Source organism: Tupaia chinensis, unplaced genomic scaffold, assembly GCF_000334495.1.
Source record: "Tupaia chinensis unplaced genomic scaffold, TupChi_1.0 Scaffold000315_1, whole genome shotgun sequence".
Classification (NCBI taxonomy): Eukaryota; Metazoa; Chordata; class Mammalia; order Scandentia; family Tupaiidae; genus Tupaia; species Tupaia belangeri.
The window spans coordinates 2,764,595-2,787,289 of NW_006159808.1; the positions used below are offsets into that span (position 1 = coordinate 2,764,595).

Below are 22,695 nucleotides of genomic sequence, written 5' to 3' on the forward strand. Positions count from 1 at the left end.
TACTTAATCTTTTTTTTTAAGAGAGAGATTTTTACTAAAGGGTGCATGTGTTCACCAGAGAGACAGAGAGAGAGAAAGCAAGAAATCACCCCACAATGAAGATGGCCACACCGCAATCCATTCTCCTCTTGTGGAAGTCAATCAACATAACCATTATGACATCTGCTGGTCCCAAGATAAATTTCTGCTATAGGGAACATGTGCTCGCCAGACAGACAGAGGGTGAGAAATCACCCCCCAGGGATGGCCACACCATAATCCCTTCTCCTTTATTCCCCTCTCGGGATTTTGGGCATGCACACATACACACATCCAGTGTGAGCTTTATGTGGTCCAGGACTCAAACCAGGGTCAGCCATGTGGGAGTCCAGTGATGTAACCATTTTGCCATCTGCTGGTCCTGAGGTTACTTCAGCCTGACTTCATCTCATACTAAGCCTGAATTTCTTTGTCTACGAAATGGCAAGTAACAGGGAGAATCAAAATCAGGGGTCTACAGATTGGAGCCTGAGGCTCAAGCCAGCCTGCCACCTGCTGTGTAAATAAATGGCTTTACTGAAGGTAGTTCTGGCCGCCTTAGCGCAACGATGGCAGGGGTGGGGCATGCCATGCCATGTGGCCTGCAAAGCCTGAAATATTGACTGTCTGGCCCTTAACCGAAAAATGTTTGCCAACTTGATCTGAACCATGGAGTCATTAAAAGAATAAGGACCAGTAGGTGACATAATGGTTACATCACTGGACTCCCACATAGTCGACCGCAGTTCGGGTCCTGGACCTGGTGGTTTGAAACTCATGCCAGGTGCATGTGTGTGAATGCCCAAAATCCCAAGAGGAGACTGGAGGAGAAGGACTGTGGTGTGGCCATGCCCCCAGTGGGTGGTTTCTAGCTTTCTGTCTCTCTGTGTCTCTCCAGCAAGCACAGGCGTCCTATGGCAAAAATCTCTTTTTTAAAAAAAGAAAAAAAAAGAGAGAGAGAGAATATGAGCTGGCAGGTGTCATAGTGGTTAAAGTGCTTAATCTCACATGGCTATGTGCTTTAAGTCCTAGATCTGGAGGCTTGAAAAGACACAGTGGGTATACATCCCCAAATCCCAAGAGAACAATAGAGGGGTAGGGATTTTAGGGGGTGATTTCCCACTTTCTCTCTATGTCTCTCTGTCTCCCTGGTGCTCTCCAGTGAGAACAAGCACCTTACTTTAAAAAAACTGAAAAAAAAAAAAAAAAAAAAAAAAAACCCACAAATAAACAAGATGAAGTCTGTGAAATGCTTAGCCTGGTGCCTGACTTAAGAGCAAGCACATACCGGGAACCAGCAGTTAGCGTAATGGCTATGTCGCTGGACTCCCACGTAGTCGACCGCGGTTCGCGTCCCGGACCCGGTGGCTTAAACTCATGCCAGGCGCGTGTACGTGCGTCCCCAAGATCCTGAGAGGAGAAAGGAGAAGGGATTGCAGCGTGACCATCCCCCCTTGGGGGTGATTTCTCGCTTTCTGTCTCTATGTCTCTCTCTATCTGTCTGGCCAGCGCACGCGCCCTATAGCGAAAACCTCTCCAAAAAAAAAAAAGAGCAAGCACATACCGATTTCATCGTCATCAAAACTGCAAGCATTTTCACCACAGAGTGACCCTGGACCGCCCCGTCTGTGTGACAGCAGTACATTTCCTTACCACTCGCGGTATTTTCCTAGGTGCTCATCTGGTATCTAAAATGCACAGTCATCAACAGGTAACACCTCTTGCTAGATATGCGTCTAGTCAGACCATCTAAAGAAAACTGGCTTGGGACCAGCAGATGGCGTAATGGTTACGTCGCTGGACTCCCACATAGTTGACCGGGTTCAAGTCCCAGACTCAGTGGCTTTAAACTCATGCTGGGCGTGGGTGCATGCACGCTCAGAATCCCGGGAGGAGAATGGAGGAGAAGGGATTGCAGCATGGCCATTTCCCCTGGGGATTTCTCACTTTCTGTCTCTTTGTCTTTGTCTCTCCTATGAACGCATGCACCCTATAGCAAAAATATAAAAAAAGAAAACTGGCTTTATCATTCTCAAGCAGAAAATCCTTTAGACTTTTCCCAAAATAAATGTTGCTTACTTTCCCTAAAGACATTAAGATAATGAAGAAAATAAGCCTCTTCGGAGCCCAGATGTATAAATACTGGGAGCTCTAGCTCTGGACGGCTCCCCAGGTTTACTGCTGCCTGAGACGGAGAGTGGGGAGTGCCACCTACGACACGGGACAGGAAATCCAGCTGACGATCTGGATCACGCAAGGGAAGACGTTTAACCACCGTTTTCAGAAAACTGATCATTCGGAACCGATTCCAGGACCAGCTCCATGGTGCAGAGGGAATGAGCTGATCAAGAGAAGCTGGATTCCAGGTGATGACCACAGATCAAATCCCTGGCCTGGGTGGCCCGAAACACACCAGGTACACATGTACGTGTCCGGGATCCGACCGGCAGAAGGGCTGGAGGAAGGGGAATGTGGAGGGATCAGACCCTGAGGTGCTACCCCCTCTCTGTCTCTCACGTGTGCACACACATCCTATCGTCATGAGTAAAGGAAAAAACGTATAAAATGAGAAAGATGAAGAGCACTAGATAGAAACTTATGGGGGCTGGCAGGGGTTAGTGGTGGTTCAGGTGCTGAACTCCAGATGGCCAACCGCAGTTTGCATCCCAGACCTGGTGGCGGGCTTTCTCACTTTCTCTCTCCCCTCTCTGTCTCTTCCTGGTGAGTGCATGTGCCCCATAGCAAAATTTTAAAAAATAATAATAAATTAAATAATTCTTAAAAAATAAAAAGAAAAGAAACCTGTGAACGGAAGCAAAATATGTCCAGGAAAAATATACTATATATTTAGAACAGATTCTAGTATTTGCTTAAAGTGATGAGCAGGAAAAACAGAATAAAACACAAGAGCCATCTTTTCAACCAGGTTAAAGAAGTACAACTTGGTTTTCTTTAGCTAGGCTGTGTTCTAAGCAGCAGTGGTAAAAAGCAAGCACGAGATGGTTCTTTTCTGAAGAGGTTGTATACATACCCTAGTCTTCATTTATGTTTGTCAAAAACAAAAACCCCATGAGGACTGAAAAAAGGTATCGCTCTGTAAAAACGCGTAACTTAGCAGACTGCACTGAGTCGACAGGAGCGCTGAAGCACGACACCGGGGGGTGGGGTCTGCATTATTTCAAACGTAAAATATAACATATTTCAAGGAAAAAGAGGATTGACCGTATAAATGTACAACATGTCATTTTCAGGTAAGAGACTTCAGTCTAAAATAAGAGTTTTATACTTATATTTAAAAATTCTAAAGTTTTGTTAAAAACAATAGGGGGTCGGGAACCAGCAGTTAGCGTAGTGGCTATGTCGCTGGACTCCCACGTAGTCGACCGCGGTTCGTGTCCCGGACCTGGTGGCTTAAATCTCACGCCGGGCACATGTGTGTGCGTGCCCAAGATCCCGAGAGGAGAATGGAGGAGAAGGGATTGCGGCATGACCATCCCCCCTGGGGGGTGATTTCTCGCTTTCTGACACTATGTTTCTCTGTCTGTCTGGCGAGCGCACACGCTCTATAGCAAAAATCTCTCAAAAACAAACAAACAAACAAACAAACAATAGGGGGTCTAAAAATCAGTTCTTATATAGCAAAACACTAAATTTTAGGTTTCTATTAACATGTCTTATTACATCTAACATACTTTACTTACAAACAGCCCCTTAAAAGTTAGTTTATAACATGTATTGCTTAGTGGCACTGTTAAACAAATATCTCATGTTTTAGACTCGACTGGCTGGCCTGTTTTCCGCACCTGTGCCGAGCTGGAGACCCTTTACAGTAACTGCGGTTTTTTTTTTTTTTTTGGGGGGTTGTTGCCCTGGCTCGCCAGACAGAGAGAGAGAGAGAGATAGAGAGACTGAAAGAGAAATCATCCCCCAGGGGGGGATGGCCACACCTCAATCCCTTCTCCTCCATTCTCCTCTTGGGATCTTGGGCATGCACGCACACGCACCCAGTGTGAGTTTTAAGCCACCGGGTCCGGGACTCGAACCGCAGTCGACTACGTGGGAGTCCAGCGACACAGCCATTACGCTAACTGCTGGTCCCAGTAACTGTGTTCTAAGACAAACATTCTATGACAGTGAGGACACTCGAGGGCTGTCTTAACTGTGAGCAGTTAATTCAGTCATGGTAGGATGGACATTTAGGAGGGGAGCCGGGGAATTGACAGTAAGGCTAAGTAACTTCCTCCCCCGACATGCCACCGGAGGCTTTCTCCTTCCCAGCATGCAGAGTCAGACTCGCCCTGCAATGCCTTCCTTTCCTGAGGACATGGAGGAGCTACGGGTATATTAGTGGATAATTTTCAGCCATGTTGATTCATCTAGAGCTCTTCTGTAAATATTTCTTTTTAAATAAAAATAAAAAAAATAATGCCTGTGGGCCAGCAGGAGGCATGGAGGTTAAATAAGGTGCTGGATGCCACATGGCCCACTGCGGTTCGAGTCCTGGGCTGGTGACTTGCAAACCATGCCAGGTGTGTGTGTGTATGCCCAAAGGCCTGAGAGGAGGATGGAGGAGGGACTGGACATGGCCCTCTCCCCTGGGGGGTTATTTCTCACCTTCCCTCTCTTTCTCTGGCGAGTGCACATACCCTACAGCAAAAATAAAGAGCATGCCCTTAAATATGTAAGTCAGTAAAAATCACTTTAGTCATCATGCTAGGATACAAACACTTAAGAAACTCCCCAACTTAAGTACAGTACAGGTCTCGGGGGATAGTTTACAATAAAGACGATCATCTTCACCTTGTTTTTGAATTCTCCATTAAAGGCAAACTGGTTTTCTGGTTTTCCATCTGGCACCTTATAAAATCTAAACCAATTAAGTGTAGCTTCCAGGTAGCCTGGCTTGAACTTCTTAACATCACCAATATCTGTAAGTGAAGAAGAAAAAGATGATTTATTAAGAGTCACTCCATGGAGAGGGAGAGCCTGGGCTCCAGGACGCAGAAGCCCGGGGCCACCAGCTGCAATCGCCTGTGGTAACGACCAGCAAATGTCCCCCTGCGTGCATCGCCTCTGGCTCCCATGTGTGCACCTGCGGAACATCATCCCCTCGCTCTATCGACGTCCCCTCGCTCTATCTAGGGACAAGTGGGCAAGCACAAGCTCTTCTCAGCAAGGACCTCCTGAGCCTACGGGAGAGAGACGACCAACTGCAAGGAAGTGCAATGAGGTCTCGTAAGACAGCTTGAAGGGGGCCAGCAAGTGGCCTGATGGTTAAGGGCACTGTACCTCCAAATGACGGCTCACAGTTCGAGTCCTAGACCTGAAGGCTTGAAAATCATACCGGGCACGTGTGTATGCGTGTCCAAAATTCCAGCAGGAGGATGGAGAAGGGATACTGGTATGGCTTTCACCCTGGGGGGCGCTTTCTCACTTTCCCTCTCATTATCTCCCTCTCTCTCCCTCCAGCGAGTACATGTGCCTGGTAACAAAAACCTTAAAAAGAGGCAAATTCAAGGAACAGTAACAGCACAAAACAGGGAGCGAGCGAGCACGCCATGGAAGGGAAGGCATTTCACCAGTTGGGCTGGAGGGGAAAAGGCGGCGGGCATGGGAGGAGGGTCAGAAAAACAACCACGAACGGTTCCGTGTGGCTGGAACTTCGCATCAAGAGGCGTGGAGATGCTCAGGAAGGACCAGGCCACTAGGATCGGAAAGGCTGATGTTCCTGCGAGCAATGGAGGTTTGGAAGTGGGGCAGACAGGTCGCCAGGACCTCCGCTCCAGAAAGCTAGCCTGGAGGGATGCCGAGCAGAGGACACAGAGGGTGGGACTGGGGACAGAACACTCGCCCTTTAAACCAGAGGGGTTTTATATATTTATACAAAGTTCTCACTATGCCAGACGAGGCCCAAGCAGGGAAATGGAACGAAGCATGAACAGTAGCGAGTCCCTCTCTCCTGGCTTATATAATAGGAAGAGCAGGGAACAAGTGAAAAAGCGAACACACAACGTGTTAAATGGCAAAAAGTCGATTAGAAAAATGAAGCACAGTAGGGAGACAGAGATTTCGGACTAGGTAATTTTAAACAGGCTGGTATCAGGGTGACTCAGGATTTCCCGTTTCATTTCAAATTCTCTAATGACTTTCAGGGTTGCCTTTTAAGTTCTATTACCACATAAACAGCTCAGAAAAGATCATTTATCTTTTTATTTTATTATCTAAAAAGATAATCATAGTTGGGTGGCATTAATTTGAATGTAATTAAAAATAAAATTACTATGTTAATAATAGTAATCTCCTCCCCCAAATAAGACTCTAAGGCATGTATCTTTTTTGATAAATACCATTCAAAAAGTTTGAGAAATAGAGAAGGCTCCACGGTGCTGCTCAAGAGAAGTCAGATCCCACAGGGTGACTGGTTCAAACCCTAGACCTGGTCAGCCTGAAACACACCTGTAGGTACAAGTGCCCAAGAACCCAGTGGGTGGAGGACCAGAGAAAGGGGAGGGAGTCTGACAGGCCCCGTGGGGGCACTCGCCCCACTCTCATATGTACACACATGCTCTACCATGAGTTCTTTTGTTAAAGTAAGAGAAATGGCTACATGAAACTAGAAATCTTTACTCTCCACACATTGCAGCTAAAGGGAAATTTCGCAGACTTCTCTACACACACCGTATTACAACAACTGCCAAAGATATTCGGTAGACGCGGAAATAGCACACTCTAAAAACAGGAGATGACACCAGGCACGGATGTCGCTGCGAAGATCACTCGGTTTCAGACTTGGTCATCCGAGGCTCGTGGGAATCCCCGCTCTGTGAAGTACGAGACGAGGGGAACGTTTCACGGGCCGTGGTTAGACAGACAAGGATGCTCCTTCCACGTTCACGCTCGCCTCCTGTCTGTAGGCCAAGGTAAAGCCGGCTCACGGGTTCTGGCAGCAGCTTGAAGTTCACAGAAATGAAATCAGCGTGGCAGGAGGAGACCAGGGCAGACAGAAGATTCGGCAGACTGCTGAGAGTCACTCAGAGAGCATTCGAAGTTGTGGCGATGGGCCTCAGCCACCACGCCACAGGTTAGCCCAGAATTAATAAGCAAGTCAGAAATCCGCGACAAGTGGACTTTAAAAGTTTTACAGAAAATGAAGGCATGCAAAAACCAAGTTTGAACAAGTGGAACAGAGAGTGGGGGTTGGTCTGCACATAAGGCTATAATAATTAAACAGCATGGCACTGGCAGGGGTGCTCATTGACACCCAACTGAGTCTAGAGACAGACTGTATAAATAAGAACACAGTATCTGATAAAGACTCATTTCAAAGTAGTGGAGAGGGACCAGTAGGTGGCATAGCAGTAATGTCACTGAACTCCCACATGGTCAACTGTCATGGTTCAAGTCCCGGAACTGATGGCTTAAAACTCAAGCCAGGTGCACATGCATGCATATATGCCCAAAATCCCGGGAGAATAGAGGAGAAGGGATTGTGGTGTGGCCATACCACCAGGAAATGATTTCTTGCTTTGTCTGTCTCTCTAGCAAGTGCACACACCTTACAGCAAAAATCTCTCTTATAAAAAGAAAAATTAGTGAGGAAAAAAATCAGGTTTTCCCCTTCAGTGACGTTGAAAAGATTGTATATATGGAAAAAAAAAAATCAGATAAATTCTACATGTACTAAAGACCCCACAGTAATTATATGTATATATACACGTACACAAGTGCATACATAAATTAGGCTGTCAGGAAAGCCATAATGTCTTTTTCTATGCAAAAATGAGTCATGACTTGCCCAACAAACCAACATGTGTGCGCGTGTGTGTATGTGTGCGTGTGTGTGCGTGTGCGTGCGTGTGTGTATAATATATACATATGTAAGTGTATATATATATACTTCTTTATAAGTGTATATATATATATATAGAATAAAGGAAGTTAAAATACATGTTTCTGACAATGAGGTAAGGAATTCTTAAACAATAATCTAAGTGATAATGTCATGTATAGAAGTTTGATAAAATAAAATACATCAAAATTTAAAACCTCTTTAAGCCAAAAGTCAAGACGTGTTTCCACAGATGGAAAAAGAATGTCTGCAGCCTTAATAGGAAAGGATTAATAATGTATCTGACCAAGTCCCATATATCAAAAAATACAGTGACCAATAAAAAAGGCTAAGAATCACGCGTAGACGGTTCAGTCACGACAGCCATCCTTCAGTACCCGCGGGACTGGCTCCAGGACAACCCCAATACCGACTCCTGGGATGCCCAGGTCCCTGCACACAACGGCGTGGGGTTTGCATGTAACCTACACACCGTCTCACGCACTTTAAATGCAGTGCTACATTACAGCTGTAACAGCGTTTTCTTCTTTGCCTTATTTTGTATTTTTTTCCCCACAAATAATTTTCATCCATGGTTGGTTGAATCCACATACACGGGACCTGCAAACATGGAAGACTGTATGTGACAAAGATACTCTATCCCAAGACTTAGGAGAAAAATGCAAAATTAAAACAAGGTACTACTTTTTGTCAGGTTCAAGTATTGTTGGGGAAGCCTTTAATCTCATACCCTGATGACACGAAACCGGACAGTCATTGCAAAAGGCAATTTGGTAACAGCTGGTAAAATTTCAAAATACTTTCAACCTTTGGGTCTGTGATAGTATGCTATTTGAGCTTCAACATCTGTAAATTACATATTACTTATTTCCTTTATGTAAATTAGAAAACTGGGGTTCAAAGAGGTTAAGTAACATACTCAAGAGCTCAGAGAGAATGAGGCGTAATGCCCATATACTAGCTTCGAATATGAGGTGGCGGACTGGGGGCCAAGTATCATCAAACTTGATTAGGTTATTACATCTTTTCTTTTCTTTGGAGAGATTTTTGCTATAGGGCATGTGTGCTTGCTGGAGACACAGAGACAGACAGACAGAAAGTGAGAAGTCACCCCCCAGGGGGGATGGCCATGCCATAATCCCTTCTCACCATTCTCCTCAGGATCTTGGGCACGTATACACATGTGCTTGGCATGAGTTTTAAGCTATCAGGTCTGGGACTCGAACTGTGGTCATCTGGGACTTGAACTGTGATCAACTACGTGGGAGTTCAGTGCTGTAACCATTATGCCATCTGCTGGTCCTGAGGTTATTACATCTTAAAACCTTCTCACTAGGTACCAAAACTGCTATCAATTTTTGTTGATTCAAGAATAGAGACTCCAACTGGTGGATGAGACGAACGGAATGGTTCACAACTTGAAGGACCTGGTGCTCCACCACACTACGGACTCCACCTCTCTAACCTCTGCACCCACGTTGGGGAACACCCGCACTGCAATGATCAGGAGATGAGAAACGTGAAGTGCTGCATGTGTCTGGGTTATTTCCACCAAATCCTAACAGAAAATGAGGAAAGCCTGGAATTAGCTGATGACTTTTTATTTTTAGATAAAAATCACTAGCATAAACGAAATACTGCATTTCTTTGTGCTCATTATTTAAAAGAAAAAAAAATAACAAAAACAGAAAACACCAGGAAATGACTTCAGGCTAAAGTTTTGTCCAAGGGGGTTAAGAAAAGGAAAAGAAAAAAGGAGTTTCCAATTCTCACACAGCGCTCTCACTCCGAGACTGAGCACTGTCGTCACACAACCAGCCCCTCCAAACCGTCGGTGGGAAGCAAGAACATGTGGTCCTAATGCCTTCTTATAAACAGTCACGAGGAACACTTTCATTCCATCGCTGGAAGTCACTGTATCTTCTGCATTATAAACAGAGGTCCCTGCTCGGAGCATAGTGTTCAATGGTCTGTGTTTACTCAAGATCTTGAAGAGACTGTCATGCTCCCATACTGCTGTGCCCTCTCATCAGTGCACACGGCAGATGTACAGCACTTCCCTTTGCCGTAACTGCACTTTCCTTCCCCATTTTCCCGTAAATTTTACTCTTCCCAAGTCACACCTCTACCAAAAATAGACAGGTAACATGACAATTACTGGAAATTCACACACTTCACAATTATTATTAAACGGAGGGAACTCTACACAGAGGCCTCTGTGTTGTACCGGAAACCCCTCTCAGAAAAAACTTGGCAGATTTTTCCAAAAATACAAATATGCATTTTACTAATTTATAAGTAATTTCACATGCACAGTGAAATGAAAAACACACAGGTACCTGATACGTAGCAGAAATCCGAGGACCTTCTAATCTAATTTTAATCTGAAGCACGTAACAAAGTGAGTCCCTGCCCCACTGCTCAGCCTCTGCCCTGAAGCACTACAAATGGGCCAGTGTCCCCAGGAAAGGACCCATGAGCCTTTCATTTAAACTGTTTCCTTTGGCAGTAACTTTGAAGCTAATCTAGGTCTTTCTACTTATGGAAGAGAGGCTAAAAATAGTGGATTAAAAGTATTTCTTTTTTACGGGCGGGGGGGGTGGAGGAGAGAGGTTTTTGCTTTAGGGCGCGTGCACTCACCAGAAAGATAGAGAAGAGACAGAGAGACAGAAAGCGAGAAATCACCCCCCAGGGGGGATGGTCACGCCGCAATCCCTTCTCCTCCATTCTCCTCTCGGGATCTTGGGCATGCACGCACACGCGCCCGGCATGAGTTTAAGCCACAGGGTTCGGGAGGCGAACCACGGTCGACTACATGAGAGTCCAGCGACATAGCCATTAGGCCAACTGCTGGTCCCATGGGGGCTTCTAATTATCTGCACCCCACTAACGCCTACGTGGCTCAAGAGCAAATGATTAGAGTGAGATGCTATCCACGTCCAAGACCAAACATGCGAGCTTTTCCAGAGGCGGGGGTGAGAGGAGAGGGCTGCACTGAGGAGCCTGGGCTCTGGACCCCGATGGGCTGGGGTGTAGACGGTGACCTCAGGCCAGCCAGTCCCTCTGCCTTCCCCACACCCATGCAGGTTGCCTTATCTGAGGGGAAATGGGAAAGATAGCAATGCTGGTTGAAGTTGTGCGAAGATCAAACCAGATGTTCCAAAAGAAGCACTTAGGTTAGTTTCTAAGCACACATTCGTCACGGCTCTAAAGACTGTGAGTGTGACAAACACAAGCGTGACATACCAGGTCCCTTTCCAGGGCAAAAAGTACCTGCTATTGGCTCCCGGCACATTCGGGGGAGCAAACAAAACTGCTCTTTGCACTTACGAAAACCAGCACAACTCTTTTCCAAGATTACTCTTTTAAAAGAAGTACTTAATTATTTTTAAAAAATCATTTTATTTAAATTTATTTATTTACTTATTTACATATTTATTTAATTTGACCAGAGAGGGACAGAGTGAGAGAGAGAAAGAGAGGGAAAGTGAGAAAGCAAGCTGCCAGGTCCGGGACTTGAACCGTGATTGGCCATGTGGGAGTCCAGTGCCCCTAACACCATGCCACCTGCCAGCCCCAAATGTATTATTATTGATTTAATTTGCTATAGGACTATTTTAATTTGATCAGAGAGGAACAGAATGAGGGGGCAGGGAGTGAGTGAGAAAGCAAGCCTCCAGGTTCTGTACCTGAACTCCTGTTGGCTAAGCTGCCAGGTCCAGGACTTGAGCTGTGGTTACCCAGGTGAAAGTCCAACATCTTAACCACCATGCCACCTGCTGCCCCTCCCCTTTTAAAATGATGGTATTAAATTGTGTTTTAGGGAGAAGAAGAATCAAACAACATATTAATATGTTTGTTTTAAAATTAATTTCAGGAGTGCTAGAGTGTTTACTTAGCAAATGAAAATCTAAGCCAAATAAATTTGGTTTCAACACATTTTCCTGCCTTGAAAGACAATAAAAGGAACCATGTAGTCACGTTTGGCCCTTACTTTTCCCACACGGGGAACAAGTGAGCTCAGAGCTTAGGACGTGTGACGCCGGCCCTCCGAAGTCCCAGCCATCTCGTTTCCGTAGGCACGGGCTGCGTGACGTGTCGTTAGCAATGCGCGGCGTGTGCAGTGCTGGCCGTAGAAGGCTGTAAGGAGCTGAAGACTTGGAGTGCCTGGTGACACCGTAACCATGGTGATGCCACAGCGCAAGGCATTGTGACACGTGTCGTGACGTGCCTGCTGTAAACACAGCTGGCATGCTGCCAGGTGCTCCGAAGCATAGCTCAAACATCTCTGCATGCGCCCACGCTTGATGGTGGGCAGTGGAGATCCCGGCCTACACCGTGGGCGCCGCACCTCGCTCTGTTCGGGTACGGGAGAGCACGCTCCGTCTACCCAGGACAAGAAGTTCAAGACAGCCGCCGTGTCACGTGGGCAGCAGCTCACGCCTCTCGGGTTGACGGTGTCTCATGGCTCTGTCATTTTCTCCTCTGCGTGGTTTCAACTCGTGCGGTTTTGTTCACCCCCCTCCCAGTGGAAAGACACAAGGACACTGCGTCCTGACTCTGTGGAGACCTAGACTAAAGCCTGTGTTTGTGTCCTAGTTTCAACAAAAAAGTCTGAAAGGAAAAAAGGGCTGGCAGGTGGCATGGTAGTTAAGGTGGCTGGATCCCACATGGCTGACAGCGCGGTTCGAGTCCCAGACCTGGTGGCTTGAAAGCGTGCTGGAGGTACGTGTGTGTGCCTAAACTCCCGAGAGAAGAATGGAGGAGGAGGGAACGCAGTGTGGGCATTTACCCTGGGGGTGCTTTCTCACCTTCCCACTCCCTTTCTCTCTCTGGTTAGGACATGCACCGTATCGAAACACTTTCAAAAAGAGTGAAAAAGAAAATATTTAAAAATAAAGAAGCTTATAGGGAAGAATGTAAAGAACATACTTGTGTGCAGCTATATAATGTTCGTGTGTTAAGTGTTATTGTAAAAGAGTAGGAAAGTTTAACAAATGTTAATAGTTTATGAATTGGTACCAGGCAGGCCTTTCTACTTTTAATTTGAAGCATGTAACAGTTTAGCTTAGGGGCAGGGCGGTTGAGCGTGGGGAAGGGGAAGCTAGATTCCATGGCCAGCCAGGTTCAAGTCCCAGTCTCAGGAGCTTGAAAACCACATCAGGCACGAACGCACATGCTCTGATGGGGTGGAGAAACACAGGAAAAGGACGGCATGACCGGGCCCCACTGGGGGTTGCTTGCTTTTTCTTTCCCTTGTGTGTTCGCATGTGTGTCTTCTAGCATTAAAAAAAAAAAAAAGTGCCCCTGCCTTGGTTCACAGGCACGGCAGGACCCCTCCTCCATTTCTCCAACCTGTCGGAATTTTGAGCATGTACGCACGTGTGCCCTGGGTGATTTTTAAGCCCACAGAGCCAGAGTTCGAATGGCAGTCAGTCATGGGGAGCCGGGTCCGTTGCGCGGGCTGCAGGCCAGGCAGCAGACGGCGTTTATAGTTTGCAGGAGCGTGCAGGAATGTCCCGGCTCCTCTCACTGGCCCTCAGTGGCTCACCCGGAGCAATCCGGTCACCATTTCCTTTCATCTCTTATACTGCATTTCCTGCTGTCCCCTTTTCTACCTTTCTTATGCCTGGACAGTTACCTCCGTATGGCGGACGCCTGTAGATCTCAGCACGGTAACGCGAGGCTGCACGGGTTTGCAACCAGGACCCACAGCCTATGCCCGCTGCCCAGGTGTGCAGCAGCACACCACCCGGGTTGTGCAGCGTGCTATGCGACGTTGGCACGGCGATGAGCACTCTGCCAGTGCCCGGCCAGAACATGACCGCCACTGCGCGACACACAGCTGCAGTTCTCTCAAAATTCATCCAGATTGTTCCCACATCAACGTAATTGTTCTAATTTCAATTTTTGTTTTCAGACCTTTTATTTATTAAACTGTGAAACCACTGCACATGCGATAGTGGTTGCAGGGCCACAGATGATAGTTATTTTATATACAGAATAAACGGAAGACATTTTCATTGCTTTGCAAGTTGTCGTCCCGCCCAGCCTTAAATGACCTCCCCATGACATAAGGTCCTCTGGCATCTCTGGCTTTTCTGACAAGCCCCAAACATCCCTCTGGTGAACACACACTGTGAAACCACTGCACATGCGATAGTGGTTGCAGGGCCACAGATGATAGTTATTTTATATACAGAATAAACGGAAGACATTTTCATTGCTTTGCAAGTTGTCGTCCCGCCCAGCCTTAAATGACCTCCCCATGACATAAGGTCCTCTGGCATCTCTGGCTTTTCTGACAAGCCCCAAACATCCCTCTGGTGAACACACAAAGTTCTGATCTCTGGCTTTTCTGACAAGCCCCAAACATCTCACTGGTGAACAAAGTTCTGCATTTCAGAAGGGGGTCTATTTAACCAGAGAGAGGTTACACGTGCCCTCGCATTCCAACCTTCTAGAAAAGCTCTGAACGCGGGTATTCTATCACCAAGCACTATTATCAATGGCCAGGGCGTTTTCCACTGGCCATTCTGGAACCCTGGGAGGTCATTAACTCGTTCAAGGCCATTAAGGCATCATTAAGAGCATCAGGGCCTGGGGCCAGCAATTGGTGTAATGGCTATGTTGCTGGATTCCCACGTAGTTGACCACAGTTTGAGTCCCGGATCCAGTGGCTTAAACTCACACTGGGCGCATGTGTGTACATGCGCAAGATCCCGAGAGGAGAATGGAGGAGGAGGATTGAGGCGTGGCCATCCCCCGTGGCAGTCAACTACATGGGAGTCCAGCAACATAGCCAGAGCCATTACGCCAACTGCTGGTCCTGCCACCACGGCGTATTTTAATTCCCAGTCACAGTTGCCAACTGCAGTTGAGCCATCACTATCAAAGGAAATAAGGAGGGCGGGAGAGCAGGGTGGTGAGGGGAGAAGGGACAAAAAGAAAGAAGGCAGGAGAGGAGAGGAAGAAAAGGAAAGAAGGAACCCAGAGAAGGTACTTCCTCAGGTCACAGTATCATTAACGTCTGTCTCTGGACCTTCTCCTCTTCTGATCCTTCGGCAATACAACGGGGCACAGGCGCATTGTACCGGATTGCCCTTCAGCTGAGGAGTCTTCCAGAAATATGGGGAAAATGGAATTAAAGTACAAATTCGTTTTGGTGCAGAAAACCTTTGAAACTCACACATGGGTATTTCGTAACATGTATTGGCTATGAACTTCCTGAGCAGGAGAGAATAAAAATACAAAACGTAAATTTGACTCCCAAACACATACGCTGTGTTTTTATGTGAGCCTGTTTCAGGTTCTACGGATACCGATGGCATGCTCATTCACTTCTGTCTACCAGAAAGTTACAGACCTACCATGAAAATTTGAGGCTTCAGGATCATTCACATTGATAGCGATTAATTTCCAATCTGTTTCACCCTGGTCAATGAGAGCCAGAATTCCAAGGATCTTCACAGGAACGACCTCGCCACGAGAAAGAACCTTAAAGAGAAAAGAAGCTCACCGTCTGCAAGGCTCTGGGGAGTTTAGCCGCGTATCACAAAGACCTCTGAAAGGTTAAAAGCACCACAGACTGAAGCTTAATAAAGCTTCGATAATTAGAAATTATGTAGAAACAGTCCTAAAGCCCATGTTGTGATGTCCCTTTTAGAAGTAAGCATCTCAAAATCCCCACTTCCACTCATGATGGAGTCACTAATTAAAAAGCCTGCCTTCCCTGCAAGCAAACCCAAAACGGGTCAGAATATGTGAAATTACGTTTTTCAGACACCAGCTATCTTTGAAGAACTTGAAATTCTCAGTATAGATATAACTCATTCGTTTTATGTCTACCTACAAAGTTTCATATAATCATCAACATTTGAAAATGGAAAAATTTTTAAAAAGTAATTTCAGTGTCGAGGGACATTTTCTAGTCAAAAAAAAAAATCAAAATCGCACCACTTTTACAAGTAAAAACATAACCCATATATTTTACAAATCCAGCACTAAGAAAGCAGGTAGTTTAAACCTGTTGCAATTTGGTGCTAAAAGCGAAGTTACTTGTAAATCTTGAAATCTCAGATATCTCCAGACTAGAAACTTACACTCTTCAGGAAATCAACCACACACATCATGACATAACGCACACCTGGCTCCTGGTGCTTACAGGAGGAGACCTGGCGGCCTTCCTACAGTGCTCCGCAGTGTAGGTGAACCACACTTACCGTTACTAGTGAAAAGGGAAGCATACCAGAAGATGGCCTTAAGAATGTAATGAATGACAAGGAAAGAATTATTCGTTTGTTAAAGATTTAGACAAAACAGGCTTCGTAAAATGTTTCAAAAGGGTTCTGAGATCCAGAAGCAGATGCCCCACGTGCCTGAGGTTTTCTCCGCGGTCCCCTCCCGTTGCCAAGTTTACGTGCCTGCGCTCTGGAAGGTCCTTTTATCTTGAAAGGTTTGGTCGGCTACAGAATTTCACCATGAGCTGGAACCTGAACGCATGCAGGTTTACGTTTGGAAAGCAAGGTATATAAAATAGTCACCCCAGTATCCTGGGATTATTTGTTTTGAGGGAAAAAAGTAAACTATAATGACATATCTTTTCAGAACATAGGCAAAATGATGCTAAAATATTTTCTTCTTCTTTTTTTTCCCCAATATTTGCTATAGGGCACATGAGCTCACCAGAGAGGGAGGCTGGGGGGAAGTGAGAAAACACTCCCTCAGGGGGGATGGCTACACTGCACTCCCCTCTCCTCCATTCCCCTCTTGGGATTTTGGGCACATGTGCAAACACCTGGTATGCTTTTCAAGCCACTGAGTTTGGGATGCTAACAGTGCAGTCAGCCACGTGGGATCCAGCCGCTTTAACCACCACGCTGCTGGCTGGCCTGATCTTAAGGTGATTTTTTTTTTCTTTCTAGAGATTTTTGCTATAGAGTGTGTGCACTTGCAAGGGAGACAGAGACAGAAAGCAAAAAATAACCCTCTGGGGGGATGGCTATGCCACAATCCCTTCTCCTCCATCCTCCTCTTGGGATCTTGGGCACGCATGCACATGCACCTGGTGTGAGTTTTAAGTCACCGGGCCTGGGACCTGAACCACGGTCAACTACATGAAAGTCCAGATGTAACCATTAGGTCATCTACTGGTCCCTTGATCCTAAGATCTTAACACAAATTTGCATGAAGTAGGAATCAGTTTACACAAAAGATTAATGTGACTGTATATACAAAATTAAAACCTCGCGTTTGGGAGGGCATGGGCAGAGGCCGCGTGGAGGTGACAGAGCAGCGCAGCCCGACCAGCTAGCGAGCGGAAGGAGCGGCGAGGCCAGTGTAGAGTGAGGAAGACAAGAGTCCGGGGAGAGGGAAGGGAGGCAATCGCGTGGGAACGACTCAGGGGACAGGTAACAGTGGACGGCACAGACCCAGCAGCAGTGGGAGGGAGAGACGCACACAGGGACACGTGACCGCGGAGACGAGATACGACGACCAGGAACGACCCTCGCTCTGGCTTAAGAACTGGGGCGGGGTGGGAGGAGAGATACCACTCACTGAGAGCCGCAGACTGGAGAGGGGACACAGGGAGCTCAGTTTTGAACACGGTGAGTTTGAGAAGCCTGGGAGACGTCCCAGTGCAGACCTCGGCAGCTGAGGACTCGGGTCTGAACGGACGCTGTCACTGAGGGCAAAACCAGTCCTGGGGCTGGACCATCGAGGAACGCTCCATGTGCAGAAAATGAGCTCCACAAGGACAGGAGTCTCCAGCTAACCGGCCCGCACTGAAGGAGCAGAGGACAGGAACTTGGATAGAAGCCGAGAGGGAGGAATGGGAATGGTCAGAAGTTCCAGGCTGTGGTACAGAACAGCAGATGGCAAACACCTGACTAAGGCTAAAGGACCAGAGGACCGGCGTGTGGTGTGGTGGCTAAGGAGCCGGGCTTCCACACAACTGACTGAAGTTCGAGTCCCAGACCCAGCGGCTTGCTTTCTTACTTTCCCTTTCTCTCTCTCTGTCTGTCTCTCCTGGTCTAATTTAAAAATAATAATAAATATAACTAAACACATAATTCTTACATAAAAAAAAAAAACCAACAACTCAGGGACAAAGAGGTCAACGATACAGAACATTCCAACAAATTCAAGTTAGAGTCTGTAAGACAGGCCTGCCGGAGTTGGCTGAAATGAAGTTACTGGTGACTTCGGAGACAGATGTTTTACAGAAATAATTAGGGGATAGGAAAACATTGCTGAAGGCTGAGTGGGGACTGGAGATGAGATCTGTGTGGGAAATTCGTGAACAGGTGCAGAAGAGACAACGTACATGAGGAAGCCAACAGTGCAAGAGAAGTTGTTAGCAAAGGAAAGAGAAGAAGAAAATGTCACCCCTAAGCTAAAGGCAGAAGGAGCAGGACCTGGAGCACGGGAAGGTCTTGTCTCAGAAACGGCAACTCTCACGGTGACAAGAAAGGGAAGAAATGATGCTGACATGCGTGGGCAGGTCATTAGGCAGAGGGAGAGGGGAGGGAGTTCTTCCCTACGAGCCTCCACGAGCTCAGCAAAGTTAAAGACGGAAGCTCTGCTGGCAGTGAGAAGCGCTGTGTGCTGAGAAGGAACACCGCAACGATGCAGCAGCAAGTAGACGAGCACTGACACGCAGCGTGGACGGGGCGTCCGGGCGCCTGCACCGTGCCCTTCCCCAGCGGACCTGGCAGTCTGCAGGCAGGTGGTCCACCAGGGCTGAAGTTTCCGTCAGGATACTAGACAAGAAGTGAAAGACGGGACTTGGCAAACTCGGCTCGCAAGAGTCAGGTGGTGACTATTTCGGGCTTTGTGGACTGCCCGATCTCTGGGATGGCTCCGCCACCGCAGGGCAAAGGCAGCCATCAGCAGCAGACACCTGAGCGGCAGAGGCGGTGTTCGTAAAACGGGAGCACGCCGCGTCTGACCCACGGTGGGGCTGCAGCTTACCGACCACTGGCTTGAGAGGAGGGCGCAGAGATATGGGAAGGGTCTGATACCAGAGGGATCAACAGGCTCGAACTTGGAAGAGGTGAAGAATTGGAGGCTGACATGAAATTTCATGGCGGGAAGAAACCACAGCGATGTCAAAAGTAACGGTCTGAGAAACGAACCTTCGAGCCTATTTCACAGACGTCAACGGGGTCGTTATCGCCACAGCAGTTTGTGCTCTTGTCTTTTTGATGGGGATCTTCCCAAGTCTAGAAAGAAAAAGAAAAGGCAGAAATATAGGTTAATACAAATACAACATATCCTTTCTTAATGATTTTTGCCCTTAGGGCATGTGCACTAACCAGAGAGACAGAAAATGAGAAATCGCCCCCCAGGGGTGATGGCCATGCCATCCCTTCTCTTCCATTCTCCTCTCGGGATTCTGAGCGCGCACACACGTATCCGATGTAATTTTCAAGTCACTGGGTCCAGGACCTGAACTGCAATTGGCTGTGTGGGATCTGGGGCCTCGACCACCTGCCGCCTGCTGGCCCCACACATCTTACTCTTCCTGCATGATCTTGAACTTTGATAGATGGCCACATGAGAAGGAAAGATTCTCGGAAACTCCACGGTGCAGGCCAGCACGCGGCACCTCCCAAACATCACAGCAGTGAAAAAAGATGCACGGCAAGTCCTCTCGGGCCCGTGCTGGTCTGTGGAGTCCTGCCTGGAATGGGCGTCTTCCCAGACACCTCATCCTCCAAGTGCAGTCCCGACAGAGCTCACGTTCATCCTGGGAGCCGCAGCCGGCCACTGCCGCCAGCCAGACCTTGCTTCTGCGTGTCCACCGCCTGCCTAAGCCGCCACGTCCCTCACCACGCTTCTGCTGCCGCAATGGAGCTGCGCTCTAGCCTTCCCTGCTGGAAATTCACTTCCGACTCTTTAAATGACTTCTATGCGAATAAAACTAGTTTTCCTTCATAAACTGAAGAACACTCGCTGCGTGACCCCCACTCCTGTCTGTGTCTCACCTATCTCTGTGTCCCAACGCCTACTACACTGCTGGTGTATAAACCCCGTAAACGTTTAAAGCAATAAACAGACACATCAGCGTGTGTGTCTATGCGTGTCCCCCGCCTGCTCCACGTTCTGTCTCTAACTCAGTGGCTTCTCCGCCCCCCACGACCCCAGATCCTCTCCTGTGGATGGAAGGCATCCCCACAACTCGCAGGACTGTTTCAACCTTTCACTGTTGGGCCCGACAGAATTTCTACGTGGGCACCTGGGGAGTGGGAAAACCTGTTTTCACGGTTTCAGCAGACATGCTCATTCTTAGCACATCACTTAGAAGCGACTTTAACCAAGAATTCTATGCTGTGGGTGGTCTGCCGGCGTCAAGGCAGCCCGGCTCTCCAGAAAGCAGCTTTCTTTCCTCCCTTCTGTGAACTGTTTATTCTGCAGGGCAGCTGCTGCTTCCAGGTGGGTAAAATAGCCCCCCAGATATTTCCCCATGAGCGCCTTAGAGGACATGCAAAACATTAGGATGAATTAGGACATAAAAGCAAAATGCCCAGGCAGACAAATGGGCGAACGGTCTTTGTAAACATAAAGTAATACATTCTTTATAGTTCCAAACCCAGATTTTTTTGTTGTTTGTTTTGGAGAGGTTTATGCTATAAGCGCGTGCGCTTGCCAAAAAGAGAGAGACAGACAGAAACGGAAAATGAGAAATCACCCCCCCGCAATCCCTTCTCCTCCATTCTCCTCTCAGGATCTTGGGCACACACGCTCATGCACCTGGCCTGAGTTTAAGCCACCAGGTCCTGGACTCGAACCATGGTCGACTACATGGGAGTCCAGCGACGTAGACATTACACCATCTGCTGGTCCCGGGCCCAAACCTAGATTTTAATTCAACATATTCTGAGGTTTGCTCACTAAATAATCTGAAAGTAAGCACTTCCCAAGAGTAAGAAAAAAAGAGGGTAAGAAAGCAAAAAAGGCAAATAGGAAGTTATTCTCCAACAGGAAAGCTGCCTTGTCGTCGTTTAGCAATTGCTTTCTTCACGTTCACTGTCTCCCACCTAAATATTACAAAACTGACAGCAAACATGAGTTGCCTAAGTCAATTTACAATGAGTTCTGAAAAAAAATAGCTAGTAAAAGAATCATTCGTTAAAGCTTAAAAATCAAACCAGGGCTATCACATGTATGTATTACATACACACATATACATACATACATGTACATACATCCACGCACACAAATATATAAACACAACTTACTGTGTTCACAGCAATGACTGCAGATAAAGTCTAGCTTAAAAGTTTTTCACTGACACTTAATAGCCAAGCTCAGAAAAAGAAATGTGTTTGAAACGTCAGCTGTGAATGTTCTAGGTACCTAAGCCCAAAACTGGAGTGGAGACACATAAATGGTTTGAAACAAAATTTATGGATACGATAAAATTCCACATTACAAAATTTCAAATTTACAAATCTCTCATACCGACACATCCTCAGAACCAATTTAAATTCGAGTAGCTCACAGGATTTACAAGGCAATTTTTTCACAAGACAGGCAAGTTTTAGCATGATAACAGAAACGTCACCTGAGGGAGGGCACCGTAATTCCATATATAGCCCTTGTGAGGGAAGACATTCGCCACGTAGCGCAGCTTGCCGTCCTTCACGTCCTGTTTAATGGGATTCAGCGGCTCCTCGGTGGCAATCTAAGCCGATCACAGGGGAAGGGAGAGGGATGAGAGCGGGTTAATCCCACGGCCAAATAACGTCTTAAATCTGCTACTTCCAGTCTAAATATTCACATTCCAACTTAATAATCAAAGGTATTTTAAAATAAAGTAAGCCAGGTCTTATTACTCATTTACAGCAGTAGTTAGGAGACACTGCTTGGAAAGAAAACATCAGAGTATCGAATTTAGGCACTCGGTTACTCACACACCCCACCACTTCTCATAAAGTAACTGTAATGGCAAGGGACAGAGATTAGTCACCGTGCTTTTCCTTACTAATCTTGAGCTTTTTATTGCCATCAATTTTACACTAATTAACTAAAATGTTCTCACCAAATTGAGGCCAGCAAGTGGCACTGTGGTTAAGGTCCTAGACTCCCACATGGCTGATTGCGGTGTGAGTCCCGGACCTGGCAGCTGACTTTCTCACTTTCCCTCTCTCTCTCTGTCTCTTTCTGGTCAAATGAAAATAATAACAATAATAAATTAAATAAATATTTTTTTTAAAAAAAGGTCTCACTAAATGACTTTATTCTAAAGTTACTTTCCTAGAAACAAATTCATGCTGTGATTCAAAAAGAAAAGGAAAAAAAAAATCTATGCTATAAACTAAATGAACAGTCTCTGGGGCCACGTTGGAAGGGTGAGGCGCTGCCGTAAGGGGTGGACTGCCAGGGCCCTGGGGCCCTCTGCGTAGTGGAGGGGAGCCGGAATGCTGACACCTGCGCTGACAGCACGAGCAGAGGGAGACTCTGGTCTCTACCTGCTCCTATTAAACGTGTTAACTAAGAAATACCACAGGGCCACAGTGAGATCCCTGACAGTTCTCCAGATACGGTTCTGAAGGACATTCTCCTGCACAGCAATGCTTACTGTAAACGCTGGGCCTGGTACTGGCCGCTACACCCAGGGCTGCAGAAGGCTTAGATAACGAGACAAACTGACCACCGTCACTGCAGGTCACAAAGGCCTACAATGGGCCTTACCTAACTGAAGAAAGAGCAATAAAAGCAAAAAGCAAAAGGTTTAGGTTATATAATTGTGTGTTTAGGAAATACAAAAATTACAAAAAAAAAAAAAAAAAAAAAAAAAAAAAAAAAAAAGAAAAAAAAAA

At 46.7% G+C, this 22,695-nt stretch overlaps 1 protein-coding gene across 1 annotated transcript in view; it reads right to left on the reverse strand.

Moving 5' to 3' along the window:
- The window catches only part of PPA2 (inorganic pyrophosphatase 2), a gene marked incomplete at its 5' end in the record, with an annotated part of 42,763 nt that overhangs the window by 11,003 nt on the left and 9,065 nt on the right, over positions 1–22,695 (reverse strand). Inside the window, 4 exon segments of the mRNA XM_014588866.1 lie at positions 4,819–4,946; positions 15,238–15,364; positions 19,006–19,092; positions 21,438–21,557. Coding sequence (XP_014444352.1) covers positions 4,819–4,946; positions 15,238–15,364; positions 19,006–19,092; positions 21,438–21,557 — 462 coding nt within the window.